Source organism: Trichosurus vulpecula, chromosome 4 (assembly GCF_011100635.1).
Source record: "Trichosurus vulpecula isolate mTriVul1 chromosome 4, mTriVul1.pri, whole genome shotgun sequence".
Taxonomy (NCBI): domain Eukaryota; kingdom Metazoa; phylum Chordata; class Mammalia; order Diprotodontia; family Phalangeridae; genus Trichosurus; species Trichosurus vulpecula.
In genome coordinates, this window is record NC_050576.1 from 197085832 (window position 1) to 197106017 (window position 20186).

Here is a 20186-nt window from a genome sequence, read left to right on the forward strand (position 1 = left end):
TGGGAACCATTTTAAACAGCAAAATCAACACAAAAAAGGGCACAAAAATGTAGAAAAACACGGCACTAAATACACCTAGAAAAGAACTTCAGCTGGGAGCATTCCCATTGGGTGACTCAGATTTTTTGCTGCTCTTCACATGTGTACAAATGACCAAAAAAGCATTTTGAGTGTTGATTTTGGGGTTAAAAATAAATTTTACTGAGTAGGCAAATTTGCAAATATGGAATCTGTGAATAATGAGGATTGACTGCATGTATATACACACATATACATATGTGTATACATATCACATGTACATATATAAATATACATAATATATATTACATGTATGCAGATAATATCTAAATATAATATGCAGATCTTTTTCTCTCTTTCTCTTCCTGGGAAGATAAGATGCTGTTGCTGAATGTCAGTGGGTATCTGTATGGATTCCAGACAAACAGAGATTGGGAGAAAAGGACTTCCCTGAAGGTAGGAGGCCAACAGAAGTGTAACTAATATAAGGGCAATCAGAGGTTTGTCCTAAGGCATTTAATTTGCAGGCACTGACATCACTTGGAATTCTTTGGAGCATTGGCATTTAGGGTTACTTTACCCTCTTCTCCCCATCCAGTGCCATTTCTACCTCCCTACCCTAGCCCAAGTTCCATAGCATCCTGAAGTCCATGCTCTGAGGTTTCTGTTCCCCCTTCCTCTACCCCTCCCAGCCAGTCCCCTTCCTTATACCCCAGCTGAGGTTTCATTCTTTCTGGTCACTTGCCCTGGGCACAAAAATTCATAATTACAGCTCTGGTGGCCTAGCCCCTCTCACCTTCATCATTGATGTAGGCATCCCAGTCAAAGGTAAAGTTGCTGTATCCTGTGTCGTTACCAAAACCTGTCTCATTGCCGAACAAGGCCGTCCCGTTGTCATACCAAGTCTCATTCATGTCACCAATGGGGGGTGGCCATTTCACACACTTGTGCCTCAGATTCCCCATGAAGAGCTGCAGCCCCACTAAGGCAAATACACTCAGGCAAAAGACTGTGAGAATCATCACATCTGACAGCTTCTTCACTGACTGGATCAGCGCCCCTACGATTGTCTTCAGTCCTAGACAAGATGGTGGTTATGGTGGGCATGCATGGGGGTGCACTAGGGAATAGCTTCCCTCTCCCGTTATTGAACTCACCATGCTCTGACCCCTGTTCTCTGCATCAGCAACCTCTTTCAAGACCCAGCTTAAAGACTCATTCTCTTCATGAAGCCTTCCTAGATGAACTCTAACCCACTCCAATTATTTCCTAGTTTTGTACATTCTTGGTCTTGTTTCTCATAGATTATTAGACTTTAGACTATCTCATAATAACAGGTCACATTCATATTATGCTTTAAAATACTTTACATGCATGATTTCATTTTATCTTTACCATAGCACTGTAAGATAGGAGGCATTATTACGTCCATCTTACAGATGAAGAAAAGTTCAGAGAGATTTAAATGACCTGTCAAAGATTACTCAGTGAGTAAATATCTGAGGTGAGATTTAAACCCAAAGTCTTCCTGACTTCCCTCTCATTACTTTCCATTTCCACCCTATATATCTTGTTTGTACCTAATTATTTACATGTTGTCTCCTCTCCAGAGTCACACAGCTAGTAAGTATCTGAGACTGGTCTTGAACTTAGGATCTCCTGGCTCTATGTCCAATAGTCTATCCATTGTGCCACCTAACTGCTTCTTGAGGGCATGAACTATTTTAGCCTGTCTTTGAATCTCCACTGCTTAGCACAGTGCTTGGCACACAGTAGGTGCTTAATAAATGTTTGTTGACTGACCAACTTCAGATCCAGTCTCCTAGACACAATCACATTCTTTATACTTGATTAAATGCTACCTTGACTTATTCTCTGCTTGGTCACCATATGTACAGACACTCAGTGGGTCCTCAACTATAAAACAGAGATAATTGCACCTCCCATCCAGGATTTTTGTGAAGCTCAAATGAGCTAATATTTGTAAAGCACTTAACACAGTGCTTGACACATAGAAGCTGCTTAAGAAATCCTTCCTTCCTTCCCTTCTTCCTTCCTTCCTTCCTTTCTTTCTTTCTTTCTTTCTTTCTTTCTTTCTTTCTTTCTTTCTTTCTCTCTCTTTCTTTCTTTCCTTCCTTCCTTCCTTCTTTCCCTTCTTTCTTTCTCTTTCTTTCTTTCTTTCTTTCTTTCTTTCTTTCTTTCTTTCTTTCTTTCTTTCTTTCTTCCTTCCTTCCTTCTTTCCCTTCTTCCTTCCTTCCTTCCTTTCTTCCTTCCTTTCCTTCCTTCCTTCCTTTCTTCCTTCCTTCTTTCTTTCTTTCTTTCTTTCTTTCTTTCTTTCTTTCTTTCTTTCTTTCTTCCTTCTTTCTTTCTTTTGTTCTTTCCTTCCTTCCTTCCTTCTTTCTTTCTTTCTTTCTTTCTTTCTTTCTTTCTTTCTTTCTTTCTTTCTTTCTTTCCTTCCTTCCTTCCTTCCTTCCTTCCTTCCTTCCTTCTTTCTTTCTTTCTTTCTTTCTTTCTTTCTTTCTTTCTTTCTTTCTTTCTTTCTCTACTCTCTCTCTCTTTCTTTCTTTTCTTCTTTCTCTCTTTCCTTAAATACAGAATCATAGATCTATACATTTAGGGCTAGAGAGGGTTTTATTCCCCAAGTAAAATGTGAGCTTCTTCGGAACAATCTAGTTTATAATTCATGTCCAAGCGTCTCCAGCTCTTAGCATAGTACTTTGTACTATGGTCACTTCATAAATTTTCTTGGGATGAAATAGAGACCATCTAGTCCAACTCCAACATTTTACAGATGAGGAAACTGAGACCCAGAAAGATGAAGTGACCTACATGAAATCACTTCATAAGTGGCAGAATGGAGATCAGAACTTCAGCCATCCTACTCCAAACCAGTACCCTTTCCACTCTACTTCCCAGACTTCTTGGATTAATCGACTGATTGATTGATCTTGAGAGATAATTTGGTGCTGCCCCCTGGTGATATACCTACAGACAGCTGTCTATTTTTGAACATCTCTAGAGACCAAGAGAACACTTCCCTTGAGTGCACATTCCAATGATCCACCCCTTTGATCCTCAGGAAGTCCTTCCTTCTATCAGACCAGAATCTTGCTTCCTTTAGAAGCCCATTTCCTCTTGTTCAGTCTCACATGAGCAACGTGCCTCAACAACCTCTTCATCAAAACCTACCATAGATTTAGAGAGAGTAAGCTGTGTGGTATCGGAAAGAGCCCTAGATGCGAGTCAATAGACCTGAGGTATCATTCTGGCTCTGATGCTGGCTAGCTGTGTGACATTAGATAAGCTGCATACCCCTTTTTTTGGCAGAGGGGAAAGCAGGGCAATTGGGGTTAAGTGACTTGCCCAAGGTCACACAACTAGTAAGTGTGTCAAGTGTCTGAGGCCAGTGCATATCCTTTCTAGGCTTCTGTTTCCTCCTTTGTAAAATGAGATGGTTGAACTAGATATCTCACATTTATAAAGCAATTTCCTCACTATAATCTTTGAGGAAAGTAATATAATTACTGTTAGCACCACTTTAAAGTCAAGGAAACTGAGGCTCGGAGAGGCCAAGAGATTTGTCCATGATGATATAATATCTGAAGGCAGAATTTGAACCTTGAACTCAGACCATCTGACACCAAGTCTGGCCAGCATTTTGCCCCTATACGACCTGGGATTGACCTCTAGGGTCCTTTCTGCTGCTGTTCACTCATTTTAGTTGTGTCTGACTCTTTTTGACCCCATTTGGAGTTTTCTTGGAAAAGATACTGGAATGGTTTATTATTTCCTTCTCTAGCTCATTTTACCAATGAGGAAACTGAAGCAAATAAGATTAATGACTTGCCCAGGGTCACCCAGGTAGTAAGCGTCTAAGGCCAGATTTCAACTCAAGTCTTCTGACTTCAGGCCTTGTGTTCTATCCACTTTGCCACCTAGCTGTCCCCTTTCTAGCTTTGATATTAAAGTGTTTCTTTGGCTTTTCCTCTAAGAACCTCTCCATCTTATTGATCAACGTGGTCTCCACTTTCTCGATCTTTTCCATCTCCCAGGTCTCATACTTTCTATAGTGACGGATTCCTTTATGTTGTCTTTATAATTGTCAACTGCATTACTTTGGAACCATACTGCTGCTGTTTCTCATGCATGTCCGTGTGTGTTTGTTCTCCTTAATGAAACCAAAAGCTTCTTAAAGATGTAACACCCCTGTTCCAAAGCCCATCAGGATCAGACTCACTCCTTATTGATGGAGATGAAGGTGAAGGCTTTTATCTCTCTCAATAAGGAGAGAGTCCCATTCTTCCAGGGATCTTGTGATGTGTTTTAACATAGCAGGCATACAATGGTTCAGATGTTGCTTACTTTCTTTTCCACTCATAGATAACTTTTTCTACCCTGTGTTTTGGTCTAAGTACCTCATGATGAACAGGAGCTTATGTTTGTATGACCTTAACCTTATTCACTCTGGGAAAAATTTTTTGATGTGCAGTGTCCTGTTAGAGGACAAAGGCGTAGGGGTGGGGGGAGAAAGTCGAGGAGCAAATGCTTCTAAGGCATGGAAAATGGGATGGAAGCCAGTCCAGGCTTAGGGATATGTTTGTATCAGGAATGAATGACCCTCCCCCTTCAAAAATATAGACAGTTAGGTGGTACAATAGATAAAATATTGGACGTAGAGCCAGGAGGTCCTAAGTTCAAAACCAGCCTCAGATACTTAGTAGCTGTGTGACTCTGGGCAAGTCATTTCACCTCTGTTTGCCTCGGTTTCCTCATCTATAAAATGGGAGAACAGAAGCACCCCTCCCAGGATTGCTGTGAGAATAAAATGAGATAGTATTTTTGGCAGCTAGGTAGCACAGTGGACTATTGAAACTGGAAGCCCTGAATTCACATCTGATCTCAGGTACTCACTAGCTGTGTGACCCTGGACATATCACTTAACCTCTGTTTGCCCCAGTTTCTTCATTTGTAAAATCAGGATAATAATAGCACCTACCTCCTGGAGTTGTGCGGATAAAATAAGATAATATTTTAAAGTGCTTTGCAAATCTTAAAAGTCGTATAAATGCTAGCCGTCATCACCATCATCTTTTTTATTATCATTATTACTCAAAAGTCCCATACTCCACTCCACCCCGGAACACCCCTTGATACCTGGAATGACTGTTATAGTCTTCAGGGCTCGAAGTACACGGAAGGTCCTCAGGGCCGAGATGTTGCCCATGTCCACAAACTCCGTCAGGTACCTGAAGGAGAGGGGAGGGAAGAGGTATTCATGCCAGAGCTTTAGCAGGTGAGGAAAGAGTAGTTGTGTGTCTATAGGGCATGGGGTGGGAGCGGGGGAGGGTGTAGCTGATGTCACTTAGCTGTTTTCCGTCTACCAAATTAAAAGGATTCCTAAGGAGACAAGGTTGAAGTTGGGGACCCTTTCTAGGTGGTGGAAGGGACCCAAACTGGAACCATCATTGTGAACCCCAAGAAATGCTCCAGTAGAACAGGGGGCAGAGGAGATGGAGAGCTTGCTGTTTAGTCTTCTCAAAGAAGGTTTAGGACTTTTGCATTTGTAAAGCACTTTATAAAGTGCTTTCCTTACAAACTTGTGAGATGGGTCAGGGAAAAATTGTTCGTCCTATTCTACAGATGGGGAAACTGAGTCTCAACGGAGTTAAGGGACTGGGTGCTAGTAAATAGTAGAGCTAGGATTTGAATCCAGGTCTTCTGACTCCAAGTCCAAGGCTGTCTGCATTACATCATGCTTAAGGTCTGGTAGGGTAAGACCATCCCACTCGCTAAAAGGTCACCTAATAGTGCTGTTCAGGACTCTGGATTCCCATTCTCCCCCTTCTCTAAGATAGCACCTTCCTGAAGTGAGTTCCCCCACACTGTATGGACCCTTTTCCTGCCCCACTCAGGCCTCCCCTCACGCCATCATGATGACACTGAAGTCTAGCCAGTTCCAAGGATCCCGGAGGAATGTGAAGTCATCAATGCAGAAGCCTCGGGAGAGCATCTTGATGAGGGACTCAAAGGTGTAGATTCCTGTAAAGGTGTACCTGGGAGCAAGGGTGAAGCTGAGAGTGAGGGAAGAGCCATAACCAGGGCAGAACACTAAGGTGTGACTTTTTTTTTTTTTTGCATCAGCATCGTAGTAGTACACATTTCCTTCCCTATCTGATCCTACAACCTAGCTGGTGACAGCCTCATTCTGGAGTCCTCTGCAGCCTTACACCAGGTGAATCGGCCCTTCCTCCATCCCTCCCCCAAACCCATTCCTGCCCAAGCTTCTTGCCCCGAGTGTGAAAATTTTTAGTTATAGCTTTTGATGAGGGTGAGGGTATATGTGTATGGGGGAGGGGTGGGGGGTAAGAGGTGGGCTTATGGGTGGTTGGGTATAGGTGTGAGTGTATGAGTAGGGGAGGGGAAAAGACAGTGAAGACAGTGGTAATAGATGTGTGTCTCTGGAAGGGTGAAGGTGACAAGTTGTGAAAGTTCAGGAATATTAAGGATGTGCCCCTGTGAGGGATGAGGGTGACGATACCAGAATGTATCTTTCCAAGGATTCAAAGGGTATGTTAAGGATCGGGGCTGAGAGGGAATCTGCTGCATCCCACCTTCAGGTAGAGTAACTGAACCTATTATTTTATTGGTAGGAGGAATTCCCTTTAAAAAAAAACTCCCTCTACCAATGATCCTTCTCTGCAACTTCTAGTCTTAAAACATTGTCTAGAGCACTTAGAGATTAAGCGACTACCCAGTCACACAGCCAGGATAGGTCAGAGGTTGGACTTGAATCCTGGTCTTCTCTTCTCCAGGCCAGCTCTCTACCCATTGCACTACACTATTCTTATCATGTCCCTAGAGATAAGGGCATTAGTGAAATGAAGGTGTGTCCCAGGAAGGAAGTGTATTTGGATCATGTGTGAGAGCTACAGAGGAACCACACATGTGAGACTTACTCCACATTTTTGGACCAGGGTGGGGGGTCACTCATGGTCATGAACACACAGTTTGCCAGGATGGTGATCATGATGAATAAGCTGAACAATGTTAGGAAGGGGAAGGGTTAAGGAAAATTTCAGAGTAAACATCGATAGAGAGGGCAGGCAAGGAGTCAATACTAATCAACATTCTAGATTCCTTCTCTATATCCCTCTCAGTAGATGGACCTTCCCATAGCCTCCTCCCTCCCCTGTCTATCCCTCCAGCTGCCCTCTCCAGCTCCAGCCCAGGTGCCCCCATGCCCATTCTGGGAAGGATATGAGTGGATGAGAATTTTGATGGCCCCACGCCTTATCTTACTGAAGGGGCTCAGCATATACAAGGCTGGGGTGGCTGAGAATCGGAAAATGGACTTCCCCTTGTTCAACACGATGAAGGTCTGAGAGGCAGAGGCCGTGAGAGACACAGAGATATAGAAAGAGATGTTGAGAGATGTGAAAATACAGTGAGAGATACCGATAGATAGAGGTTTTGAGAGACATGGAGTAAGACTGACTCAGGGCAAGAGGGAGACAGAGACAGACTGTGAGAGGCACCAAAGAATGTAGACAGAGATGGAGAAATGCAGAAAGGGGCCATGAGAGACGCAAAGAGATCGACATGGAGATACAGAGAGAGGGAAAGAGATGAAGAGACAGAGATACACAGTAAAATATGTAGAGAAGCAGAAAGAATTAGAGAAACCCACTGGTCAAAAGATATGGAGAACAAAGGGCACAGAGACAAAGAGATTGAAACACAGCAAGAGGCAGAGATACAGAGAGATACAGGAGTGAGACCTTCTTGTCACTGTAGTAGGGATCCAGATCCTCCAGTGGGATGCCAATGACCTCAGGTGGGGGGTCCCCATAGATGAGGGGTAGATTCTTCCCTGCTTCTAAGTCACTTCGTGGCTTCCTCTCGGGCTCCTCAATCTCGAGCTGCTTGTTCCGAAGAAGTCTCTCCTCCTCCTCTATTGCCCGCTTCTCTATGGCCTGGAGGGACTCAGGAGTGAAGGGACGCAGGCAGTCGGGTCCAGGGGGCACAAGCATGGGCGCAGGCGGACTTGCCATCCTCTCATCCTGTGATCAGGGACCAGGGAGGGTGGGCAGGATCAGAGCAGCTGTAACACATATACCCCCAGAGCCAGGGATCACTGTGGACATCCTGAGGCCAGTGCCAACCCAATGCCCACTTACCGTAACCAAGTACCTTTCTAGTGTTCACCCCTTGATTAATACCAGGTCTGCCCCAAGGCCCCTCCCTACCTTAAGACAGATAAACTCCTATACAACCTTCCTCCTTATGAGACCTTAACTGACCATGGGATGTCCTGAGCAGAGACTACAAATAAAAGAGTAATCCCTAATTTACAAAATTTAGTAGAAACATATATGTGTGTAAGTGTATGCATATATGCATATACATGCATGTAAGTATATCTATGTATGTATATACTTGTATATGTGTGTTTCTATGTATATGTGTTTTGCCAATAGGGACTCACGGCAAATCTTCTGATGAGTTTCAATGCACCAAAGCCATAATTCTCTTCAAAGGCCTCTTGGGTCAAGCACTTGGAGAATTATTGGAAATAAGTCTGCTGAGGAAAAAAGCATCACACAACATCCTTGTTGGTTTTTCTCCATGGAGAACCCTACCCTACCCCACCAATAGGATCCAGAGATTAAGAAGGAGGCCAGGGTGAGAGACTAGGGAAAGGGAGTCAGGCTGAGCTACAGTGTTGGGGTAGAGATCTGGGGGCTTGGGTTAGGATAAAGTACTCAGTGAAGAAGCCAGAACAAAAGGAGTGGGGATTATAGGACTACAGATTTAGGGCCAGAAGGAACCTAAATGGTCCTTGTTTTGCAGATGAGGAAAGGCGGGGAGGGGCTAAAAGTGATTTGCTTGGGGTTGAGTATAAGGGATATGGAGGCTTTCCATCCTCCACTGTGGTTGAATGGGGGGGGGTCATAGCTGTTATATTCAGTTCTCATGTCAGACCTTTGAGAGGTTCCCCGATCTCACCCTCTACATGGTGCCCTGGTTAGACCTTGGTTCAAGGTGGCTCAATGATCTACCCTCCCTTCCTCCTTTCTGAGAGTCACCTGGCTGCTGAAATCCTACCCCAGGCAGGATATCTGGTTCCCTTACATCTAGTCACTCCTCCCCAGACTCCTCCACACTCTCATACTAACTCCTTATTAGAAGGGGAAGAGTGATTGACACCCATACACCCAAACACATACACTGAAAAGAAACATAATGGTAGCCCTAAAGAAAAGGACCTTTAGACACAGCCAGGGTGGGGCACATACAGATACAACCTGCCACACATGTAGACTGACTTGACAAACCATAATCAATTCTGGTTGAGTTGGGAAGAGGGGGGAGATACCCAAGACATGGATGCCAAGGTTTGGACAAATCCTCGGGAATGATCAGAATATATAGATTTCAAGCTGGGAGGGACCTCAGAGGCCATCTAAGGGTCAGAGCCAAATAAATCAAGAAGCATCGTGCCCAGCATTGTGCTAGGCCCTGGCACTGAGGAGGGAGTTTTCCAGGGTAGGAGAATAGAACTGGGTAGAGTGTTGTGAGAGGTAGTCTCTTCACTGACTCCTGTGTAGTCTGGAAAGGGCATCAATTGTGTGTGCGTGCGTGCGTGCATGCGTGCGTGCGTGCGTGTGTGTGCGCGTGCGCGCGCGCGCGAGCGCGTGCGTGTACTTCATGGAAACAAATACAAATATAGAATGAGTCACACATGGACACAGTCAGACATGGACACTGGCAAACACAGAGTAAGACACTCAGAAACAATCACATAGTGAAATGTGGACAGAAACAGAATGAGATAGACGTTGGTACAGTCATATGTACACAGAGACCCTTAAATGCAGACCCCATACACCAGGGGCTCCCAATCTGGCATATGTGGGCTCCTAGTAGGTCTAAGAAGTTTGTCAAAGGGGTTCAAGGAATATCTGGTAAATATTGATATCGATAGGATGTATAGCAAAACATGATATAACATGGCATTACATATGTTATTTGATGTTGTTTGGTCATATCTGACCCTATTTGAGATTTTCTTGGCAGAGATATTGGAGCGGCTTGCCATTTCCTTCTCCAGCTCATCTTATAGATGAGGAAACTGAGGTGAACAGGATTAAATGACTTGCCCAGGGTCAAACAGCTAGTAAGTGTCTGAGGCCAGATTTGAACTCATGAAGACGAGTCTCCCTGACTCCAGGCCCAGCACTCTATCCACTTAGCTGCCCATATGGCCTAACATAACAGAACATAGTATATTATAATTATATAGCATAGCACAGCATAGGATGGTATAATATGATATAACATATCAAAACAGAGCTTAGATTGGTATAGTTTAGTAGAAGATAACAGAACAGAATAGAATATTCCAGAAACTCTGAATTGATTTCCAATCGAGTTACAACATTTTTGCGTATCCTTATAGAAGAGAAAATAATCACTTTATTTTATTTCTTCTGTGCATGTGTGTGATGAATTCTAGAAATAGTTTCCTTTCCTATTAAATAAGGGGCACAAGAAGGTTTACTAAAAAGCCAAGGGACACAGAGACCAAAAAAGGCTGGGAGCTTTTGTAATATGAAGAGAAAAAAAACCAGGTTGACCCAAAGAGAAACACAACATAACCTCACACACACAGGCTCACAAGATGACGGGCCCTAATGGAAGCATGGACACTCCCTTCCTGGTAGTGATCGCCAGGCTGGGAGGGACAGTCCCAGGGGTCATTGGGCTGGGCTGGCCACAAACCCTTCCAACAGCTCTGGCTCCTCCAGCTCTCTCCCGGGCTCACACAAGGAGTCATGTTTCCATGGCATGATGACTCAACTCATTCTTCCAGAGGAGAGAGAAGGGTGAGAAGGAAAGAAGATGAGCAGGAGAGTAGAGAATCCCTCAGCCAAACAGGCACCTCCATCAACTATACCCCATAGTATCTCAATGGTACAGACACCATCGCTCACCTTATCACAATCCTCTTCGTGTTCTCAAATCATTCATCACCTTATAACACACAGCAACAAAACAACCCTCCCTTCATACACACCATCACCACCTTATCACACAAATCACGTACATCCGAGTACATCTTGCCTCCAAGATGGGCCCGTCACAAGCCCATCTTATCCCTAAGCTGGATTATAACCAAAGAAATCATTTTGAACAACAAGATTGCCCCAGAGAGACTCCTGTGATTGCAGCATAATATTTAAGGAACTAGAAAGTCAGGAATGAGACAGTGGCTCCTATCTCATAAATCACAGATCATCTCAAGTTCTCATTTACTTACTTTTTCAAGTATGGATAATCTCCCAAATTCAGAGAAGCTCAGTTATGGTGACTGAGGCCTACTTTGACAGAAAGAGACTCAAAGAACAGAGACAGCAAGTGATGAAAAGTATCCCAATGTATGTTGTAGGCAGCGGGTTAAGTCTATGGTTAGTTCAGTGGTTCTTAAACAAGTCTAGGTGTTGAACATTCCTAAAAAGCCCCTGCCGCTGCCCCTGGCCCTGCCCTTTCTGTTTGCCCAGAGCAGGAAAGGGAAAGAGTATGTTGCTTCTGAGGAGACATCAGGCATGAATAAAAGGATGCTTGGTTTTATTAATGATTCGTTCATACCAAAGACTAATCCAAGATAGAGTAAGAGAATACTCCTTATAGAAGCCACTAAATAACAAAAGAAGAAAATGGCTTTAATTCATCACCCAAGAAAATAAAAACCAACTAAAATTTTGAAAGAGTAATCAAATCAGCTAACGTACCAGAAAGGGCAGGTCGCTGGTACAGTGAATAAAGTATAGGCGCTGAAGTCAGGAAGACTCATCTTCCTGAGTTCAAATCCGGCCTCAGACACTTACTAGCTGGGTTACCCTGGGCAAGTCACTTCACCCTGTTTGCCTCAGTTTCCTCATGTTTAAAATGGAAATGGCAAACCACTCAAGTATCTGCCAAAAAAACCAGAAATGGGATCACAAAGTCACACATGACTGAACAGCAAACAAAAATGTAAAAGAAGCAATAGAGATTGAAAGAGAAAACATACATGATATCCTGAGACATATCTTCAGGGTAGATAACAAGCCAAATAATTGAGCAAGAATTGGCAATCCTAAGAAAATCATGAGACCAAATAAAAGACAAGCTTGAAGAAAGTTTTTTTTTCAATTGCAAAGCAAATCAAGTAAGAAATGAAAAGATTTTGAAAAGATCAAGACGGAAAGGGATCAGGAAAAATACAAAAAAATGACCAATGTGGAGAATACAAGTGAAAACCTCACAAATTCCATAAAAGCAGCCAACAGTAGATGCTGGCTCAATTAAAAGTCCTCGTTCTGGAGTTACCAATGATCTTATCTCTTTTCCAAGTCCTAATCCTTCTTGACTTCTTTGCTTCATTTGGCATTGATAATTATCCTTTCCTCCTGGATACTCTTCCCTTCTCTGAGTTTCTATGGCATTGCTCTCTCCTGGTTCTACTCCTAACTTGTCTTCTCAGTCTCTTTTGCTGCTTCATATTATACCCCTGACAGCAGATAAGTGGTTCAGTAGACAGAGTGCTGGACCCCAAGTCAGGAATACTCAAGTTAAAATCCAGCCTCAGATACCTACCTGCTGTGTGACCTTGGACAAGTTACTTCACCCTGTTTGCCTCAGTTTCCTCATCCGTAAAATGAGCTGGAGAAGGAGATGGCAAACCAGTCCAATCTTTGTCAAGAATACCTCAAATGGGATCACAACTGAAAAGCACCTCAACAACAAATCATACCCCAAACTATAGATTGGTGGGAGTTTGTGTCCTGGTCTTCTCTTCTTTCTCTATACTTTCTTTCGGTGACCTCACCAGCTCCCATGGGCATGTTTATCATATCTATATAAATGATTCACAAATCTATCTATCTATCTATCCCTAGTATCTCCCCTGAAGTTCAGTCCTTCATCACCAACTGCCTATTGGATGTTTCAAAATGGATGTCCAAGAGGCATCTCATCTCATCTCAACTCAACATGTCCAAAATGGAACTCATTATCTTTCCCTCTTGTGAACCTCCTTATTCCTGTCAATGGCATTACCAACCTTCCAATCACCCAGGCTTGCAACTTCACTCATCCTTGACTCCCGGACACCCTCACACTCCCCAAGTATCCAATCCATTGTTATCTTGTCCCTTCTATCTTCACAACATTTCTAACATACATCCTCTTTTTCTCCACTCACATAGTTCTACTCCTGACTTGGGCTCTTATCACCTCTCAGATGGACTATTGTAATAGCTTTCTAACTAGCCTCCTTGACTCAAGTCTCTCCCCATTCCAATCTATCCTTCACTTAATTGCCGAGGTGATTTGTTTCCGAAATGTGGATCTGATCATGGTACTCCCCCTCCTCACACACACTGTGAGTGCTTATGGCTCCCTCTTGCCTCCAAGATCAAATATAAACTACCCTTTTTGGCATTTAGTGCTCTCCATAGCTGGCCTCTTCTCACCTTTCCAATTTTCTTACATATTACTCCCTGACATACACTCTATGGTCCAGCCTGAGTGGCTTTCTTGCTGTTCAACACACATAACCCTCTAACTCCTGTCTCAGTGCCTTGGCCCTGGCTGTCTCCCATGTCTGGGATACTCTGCCCCCTTATGTCCGCTTCTTCACTTTCCTGTCTTCCTTCACAAGTCAGCTCAGATCTCACCTTCTGCAGGAGCCCTTTCCTGACTCCCCCCAGCTGCTGATGTCTTTCCCTCTCGGGTTACCTTCCATCTATTCTGAATATATCTTGTGATTACTTAGGTATTTGCATGTTGTTTGCCCCGTTAGAATGTAAGATCCTTGATAGTAGGAACTTTTTTTCAGGGGGGAAGAGAGCTTCTTTGTATCCCTAGTGCCCTGGTACACATTAAGTATTTAATAAATGCTTGTTGACTGACTGAAATAGATTCTACTCTCTACCACCTTACTTTCAATCTTCATCACTCTTCATCTAGACTATTATAAAAGCTTAATAATTAATCTAGGTACAGCTAGGAGGCACAGGCAGCTAGGTGGTGCAGTGGATAGAGCATGGGCTTGAAATCAGGAAGACTCATCTTCCTGAGTTCAAATCTGGCCTAGACATTTACTACCTGTGCGACCCTGGGCAAATCACTCCACCCTGATTGCCTCAGTTTCCTCATCCGTAAAATGGGCTGGGGAAGGAAACAGCAAACCACTTTAGTATCTTTGCCAAGAAAACCCCAAGTGGGGTCACAAAGAGTTGGGTACAACTGAAACTACTCAACAACAAACATTGTCCTTTCTGCTTCAAATTCATTCCCACTCCAATCCATCCTGCATGTAGCTGCTAAGATGATTTTTTAAAGTACAGATCTGAGTCACTCCCCTACTTTCTAAACTCCAATGGCTGCCTATTAATTCTGAAGAAAATATGGATTCTTTTGCTTAGCTTTCAAAGCACTTTACAGCCTGGTCCAACCTATATTTGCAGTCCTTTATACATCTCACCCTGTTGTCCCTCCAATTAGACCTTCTTTCTGTTACTCACACACGGCCCTCCACTGCCTTTGCACTGGTTGTCTCTCATGCCTGGAATATCTGCCTTTTTCACCTCTGACTCAAAGAATCCTTTTCTTCCTGCATGATGTAGCTCCATCTTCTACATGGAGCCTTTCCTGATCACTCCAATTGCTAGTGTCCTTCTCTATTGATTGCCTTATATAGATTTATATTCATCTTCTATTTGTTCTGTTTATGCTTATATATACATGGAAGTATATAAATATACATGCATGTAAGTATACTTAAATATACATACATATACATGAATATATGTGCATGTGCTTGTGTATGTAGGCCAGCTAGGTGGCACAGTGGATAGAACACTGGTCTTAGAATGATGAACACTCATCTTTCTGAGTTCAAATGTGGCCTCAGACACTTACTAGCTGTGTGACCATGGATAAGTCATTTAACCCTGATTGCCACCCCCTAGCAAAAAGAAGGAATCCTCGGGACTTCGGCAAGGAAGAACTCAAGATACGGCATGCTTAAAACATAAACTTCAATACTACAATGATATGAAAAATGCTAAGAGGTGCAAGAAGAATTTCAGAAATAACTAACCAAGGAACGATGAGGACTTTTTAAGGAAATGGAAGGTTGGGGGTGTGGGGCAAACAAAAAATTAGAAAAGAAGGATTTGGCTCTCCCAGCTCAGCTCAGCTGATGTAGTCTATGGATTACTTTCAGTCATTTTTTGGTTGTATCTGACTCTTCATGACCCCAGCTGGGGCTTTCCTGGTAAAGATACTGGAGTGGTTTGCCATTTCCTTCTCCAGCTCATTTTACAGCTGAGGAAACTGAGGCAAACAAAGTGAAGTGACTTGCCCAGGGTCACACAGCTAGTAAATGTCTGAGAACAGATTTGAACCCAGGATGAGTCTTCCTGATTCCCTCCTGGTACTCTATCCACTGCACCACCTAGCTGCCCCCCTAAGGATTGTTGCTGCTACTGCCACCACCACCACCACCACCATCATCACTACTTGCCTTTGCAATGAGCTAATCCTCTCTACTGGGCAGCTAGGTGGCCCTGCGGATTTCGTTCTGGGCCTGAAGTCAGGAGGACTCAGCTTTCTGAGTTCAAATCTAGCTTCGGATACTTACTAGCTGTGTGATTCTGAGCAAGTCACTTAACCCTGTTTACCTCAGTTTCCCCATCTATAAAATGAGCTGGACAAGGAAATAACAAACCACTCCAGACACTCATGAGGAAATAACAAACCCTAAACGGAAAAGAGTCGGACATGACTGAAAACAACTCAATGACAACAAAAATCCTCGTCTCTACTAGCTGATGGTTAACAGGAAGCACATCCAGGAGATCTCATGAACTACTGTGTTAGAACTAGCCACCCAGGGCTATCTCTAGAATCTGGAAGTAGCAGTTGCACTCTAGGAAACTATTCAGTCAACAAGCATTTATTAAAACCCCATTTGGGTTTGGTGTTTTTTTTTTGGCAGAGATACTGGAGAGGTTTGCCATTTCCTTCTCTAGCTCATTTTACAGATGAGGAAATTGAGGCAAACAGGATTAAATGACTACCCCAAGGTCATACAGCTAGTAAGTGTCTGAGGCCAGATTTGAACTCAGAAAGATGAGTGTTTATTATTCTCATATGTGTTAAAAACTGTGCTAAGTAAGCAAAAACTAGAAATACAAAGAAAAAAGTCCAATTGTCCCTGTTCTCAGCAGCTTACATTTACATTTTGGGAGGCAGTCCAGAGCAGGGGGCTATAAAAGTTTGGACCATGAACCTAGAACTGCCTACTCAGCAAAACTCAGCCTGCTCTATGACGGCCAGAGAACAGGAGGCAGATATTTGAGAAGCTGACTTTGACAGTTTGCAGAGAGACCTGGCCACTCCAAGGGGTAACAACAACACCAAAACCTTCCTAGGAAGGAAGAGGAGTTTTAAAGAGAATTCACAGTCTCATTTTTCAACTCACGATAAACCAGCCGCTAATAAAATGTGAAGCATCTCAATGTGTTTTATTGGTTAATTCACTGAAGATTTCAGAATATTGTTTTGGAGAGAGTTTGAGGGGAAAGGGCAGAAAGCCTAAGAGAGCGAAGGAAAGTGGCCAGGATAATTATAAAGTAGAACAAGTCCAACTTCAAGAAATTTAAATGGTTCCTAATAAAAGACCAAGGAATTTTATTTAGCATAATTATATTACATTAGGATTCCTAATAGAAATTACAAGAATAATTCTGTTGAAATGTCTGAAGACAAATCTATCAATTGTAAAGATCAGCTTACATCAGAAATTAAGGTATCGATAATTCCCTACTGTAAGTGTCATTTTGATGAGAGACCTGCCTATAGGTGATCTCGAGCAGAGGAGGAGAACCTGCAGCCTCGAGGCCACATGTGCCCTTCTAGGTCCTTGGGTGCAGCATTTTGCCTGGGTCCAAGTTTTACAGAACAAATACTTTTATTAAGGGGATTTGTTCTGTGAAGTTTGGATTCAGTCAAAGGGCAGCACTTGAAGACCTAGAGGGTCACGTGTGGCCTTGAGGCTGCAGGTTCCCCACCCGTGCTCTAGATCACAGTTTGAGAACTACTGGTTTAGAGCTCAGTACTAATCAGATTTTTAAGGGGGGTATTGCTTTTTCCCTCAGTTGTCTCAATGACTTTGCTCTCAGACTCAGCCACTCATCTCACAAACACATTCCTCTCAACACTGTGGAGCTAGCCAAGAGGGTGTGGAGTGTTCAATATACTCCATCCCCATTACTGGAGAATCAGCAGAAAGCAAAGACCTACTTACTATAGAGACTAGCTAGGTGGCACAGTGGATAGAGCGCCAAGTATGAAATCAGGAAGGCCTGAGTTCAAATGCAACCTCAGACATTTAATAACTGTATGAACCTGAACAAGTCACTTAACCTGTTTGCCTCAGTTTCTTTATCTGTAAAATGAGCTGGAGAAGGAAATGGCAAACCGCTCCAGTATCCTTGCCCAGAAAACCCCAAATGGAATCATGAAGAATTGGAAGGAACTGAACAATGAAACTGACTGTGGATGAGCAACCAGGTTTAATAAAACTGAATGAGCAACTGTGTTTTCCTTTATGAAGGACAGCATATATTATTTGAATAAAAACAAAGTTAGGAAAAAAGTTTTTTGTTACTGTTTTCCCCAGAGGAGTTAGTTCATTTGAATATGTGTTGAACAGCTCCTTTGTACAAGGCATCATGCTGGATGGTGAGGGTGTAAAAACAGTTGTGCCACGAATTCTGATCTCAAGAGGTTTACAGTAGAATGCAAAAGGACCAAATAAACATGACACAAGGGAGAGAGGAATTCAAAGGACTCGTTCTTCCATTTAATAAGCTTAACCTAACAGCTTTTTCCCAATCCTCAACCTCCTTGAGCTCTCTGCAGCCGTTGACACCATCACTCACCCTCTTCCCCTCGACAGTCTCTTCTCTCTAGGTTTTCACAACACTATTGTCTTCTGGTTCTCCTCCTATCTGTCTGATCACTCCTTCTCAGTCTCCTTTGCTAGATCACCCAGATCATACCAACCAGCCACAGGTTTCCTCTCAAGGCTCCATCCTGGGCCCTCTTCTCTTCTCCCTCTATAAGGTTTGGCTTGTGGAGTTCATCAGTTCCCATGGATTGAATTGTCACCTCTATACTGATAGTTCTCAGATCTATTTGTCCAGTCCTAACTTTTCTCCTGACCTCCAATCTCACATTTCCAACTGCTTACCGAACATCTCAAACTGGATGTCTCATAGACACCTTAAACTCAAATATGTCCAAAACTGAACAAATTATCATTGCCCCCCAAACCCTCCACTCTTCCTAACTTCTCTATTACTATTAAAGGTAACGGCATCCTCCTAGTCACCCAGGCTCATGACAGTGGTGACATCCCCCCATCTAATCTGTTGCCAAGACCTGTTGATTTCACTTTCTCAGCATCTCTTTACAAGTCCTGCTCCCTCCTCTGACACTGCCACCACCTTGGTGCAGCACCAGAAGATCTCATGGCTGAACTATTGCCATAATCTTTGCTCTCCATGCCTCAAATATCTCTTTATTCCAATCCATCCTCCACTCAGCTATCAAAGTGATCTTCCTAGGATGAAGATCTGACTGTGTCCCACCTTCTATTCAATCAATTCCAGTGACTCCTGATTACCTCTGGCATCAAATATAAAATCCTTGGTTTGACTCTTATGTTGTTCGGTTATTTCGGTAGTGTCTGACTCTTCATGACCCATTTGGGGTTTTCTTGGCAAAGATATTGGAGAGCTTGACTGTTTCCTTCTCCAGCTTATTTTACAGATGAGGAAACTGAGGCAAACAGGGTTAAGTGACTTGCCCGGGGTCACTTAGCTAGCAAGTGTCTGAGACCAGATTTAAACTCGGGAAGGTGAGTCTTCCTGACTTCAGGCCGAGCACTCTATCCATTGTGTCACCTAGCTGCCCTTTGGCTCTTATAAAACCCTTCATAACCTAGCTCCTCCTACCTTTCCAATCTTCTTAGACCTACCTCCTGCCACATGTTTTACAATCTGGTTGTCTCCTTGCTGTTCCTTGCACAAAACAATCCATTTGCTGACTCTGGGCATTTTCAGCGGCTATTCTCCATGCCTGGAATTCCCCCCCTCTCCTCCCGCCTCCCTCATCTCTGGCTCCTGGCTTCCTTTAGGAATCTCACCTTTGGCAAGAAGCATTTTCCATTCCCCCCTAGTGCTAATGACTTCCCTTTGAGATTAGCTCTGATTTATCCTATATTTATCTTGTTTGTCCATAGTGTTTGAATGTTGTCTCCCTCATTAGACTGAGTTCCCTGAGAGCAAGGATCTTTTTTCCCCTTTTTATTTGTAGTAATAGCTGATAGCTAACATTTATATAGCACCTACTATGTGCTAGGTGCTTTACAATCATCTCATTTGATCTTCACAACAACCCTCGGAGGCAGATGCTGTCATTATTTCCATTTTACATATGAGGAAACTGAGGCAAGCCGAGGTTAATTGACTTGCTCAGCTTCATAGAGCTAGTAAGTGTCTGAGATCAGATTTGAAGTCAGGTCTTCCTGACTCTAGGCCCAGTGCTCTATCCACTGGACCGCCTAGCTGCTCCTGGCACATCTGCTGTTGTTCAGTCATTCAGTTATATCCAACTCTTCAAAACTCCATGGACTATTTTTTTCCCATGGGAGTTTCCTGGCAAAAATACTGGAGCAGTTTGCCATTTCCTTCTCCAGTCAATCACCTTTTTTGGGTCAGAACTTTCCAGAAACCTGACTGTCTAGGATAACCCTACACTCTAGTTTTATCAAGCTATGCAAGCCCCTCTGCCATAACAAGGAAGTGATCCAGGAGGGGCTTTTTAAGCAAACAGGGTTTGAGTGACTTGCCCAGGGTCACACAGCTAGTAAGTGTCTGAGGCTGGATTTGAAGTCTGGTCTTCCTGACTCCAGGCCCAGCACTTTATCCATTGTTGCCACCGGCACATAGTAGATGCTTAATAAATGCTTGTTAACTTGACAAGTATTATTAATTGCCTGCTATGTGCAAAGCTCTGGACTAGGTGCTGGAGGTATAAAAATAAAAGTG

At 43.3% G+C, this 20186-nt stretch overlaps 1 protein-coding gene across 1 annotated transcript in view; it reads right to left on the minus strand.

The window, feature by feature from the left end:
• Nucleotides 1–8069, minus strand: part of SCN4A (sodium voltage-gated channel alpha subunit 4) — a 58432-nt gene extending 50363 nt beyond the window's left edge. The window contains exons 1-6 of the mRNA XM_036754765.1: nucleotides 7797–8069; nucleotides 7278–7396; nucleotides 6975–7064; nucleotides 5943–6071; nucleotides 5173–5264; nucleotides 815–1096 (exon numbers count right to left, since the gene is read on the minus strand). Coding sequence (XP_036610660.1) covers nucleotides 815–1096; nucleotides 5173–5264; nucleotides 5943–6071; nucleotides 6975–7064; nucleotides 7278–7396; nucleotides 7797–8069 — 985 coding nt within the window. The remainder of the gene's footprint in view (nucleotides 1–814; nucleotides 1097–5172; nucleotides 5265–5942; nucleotides 6072–6974; nucleotides 7065–7277; nucleotides 7397–7796) is intronic.
• Nucleotides 8070–20186: the final 12117 nt, after the last annotated feature.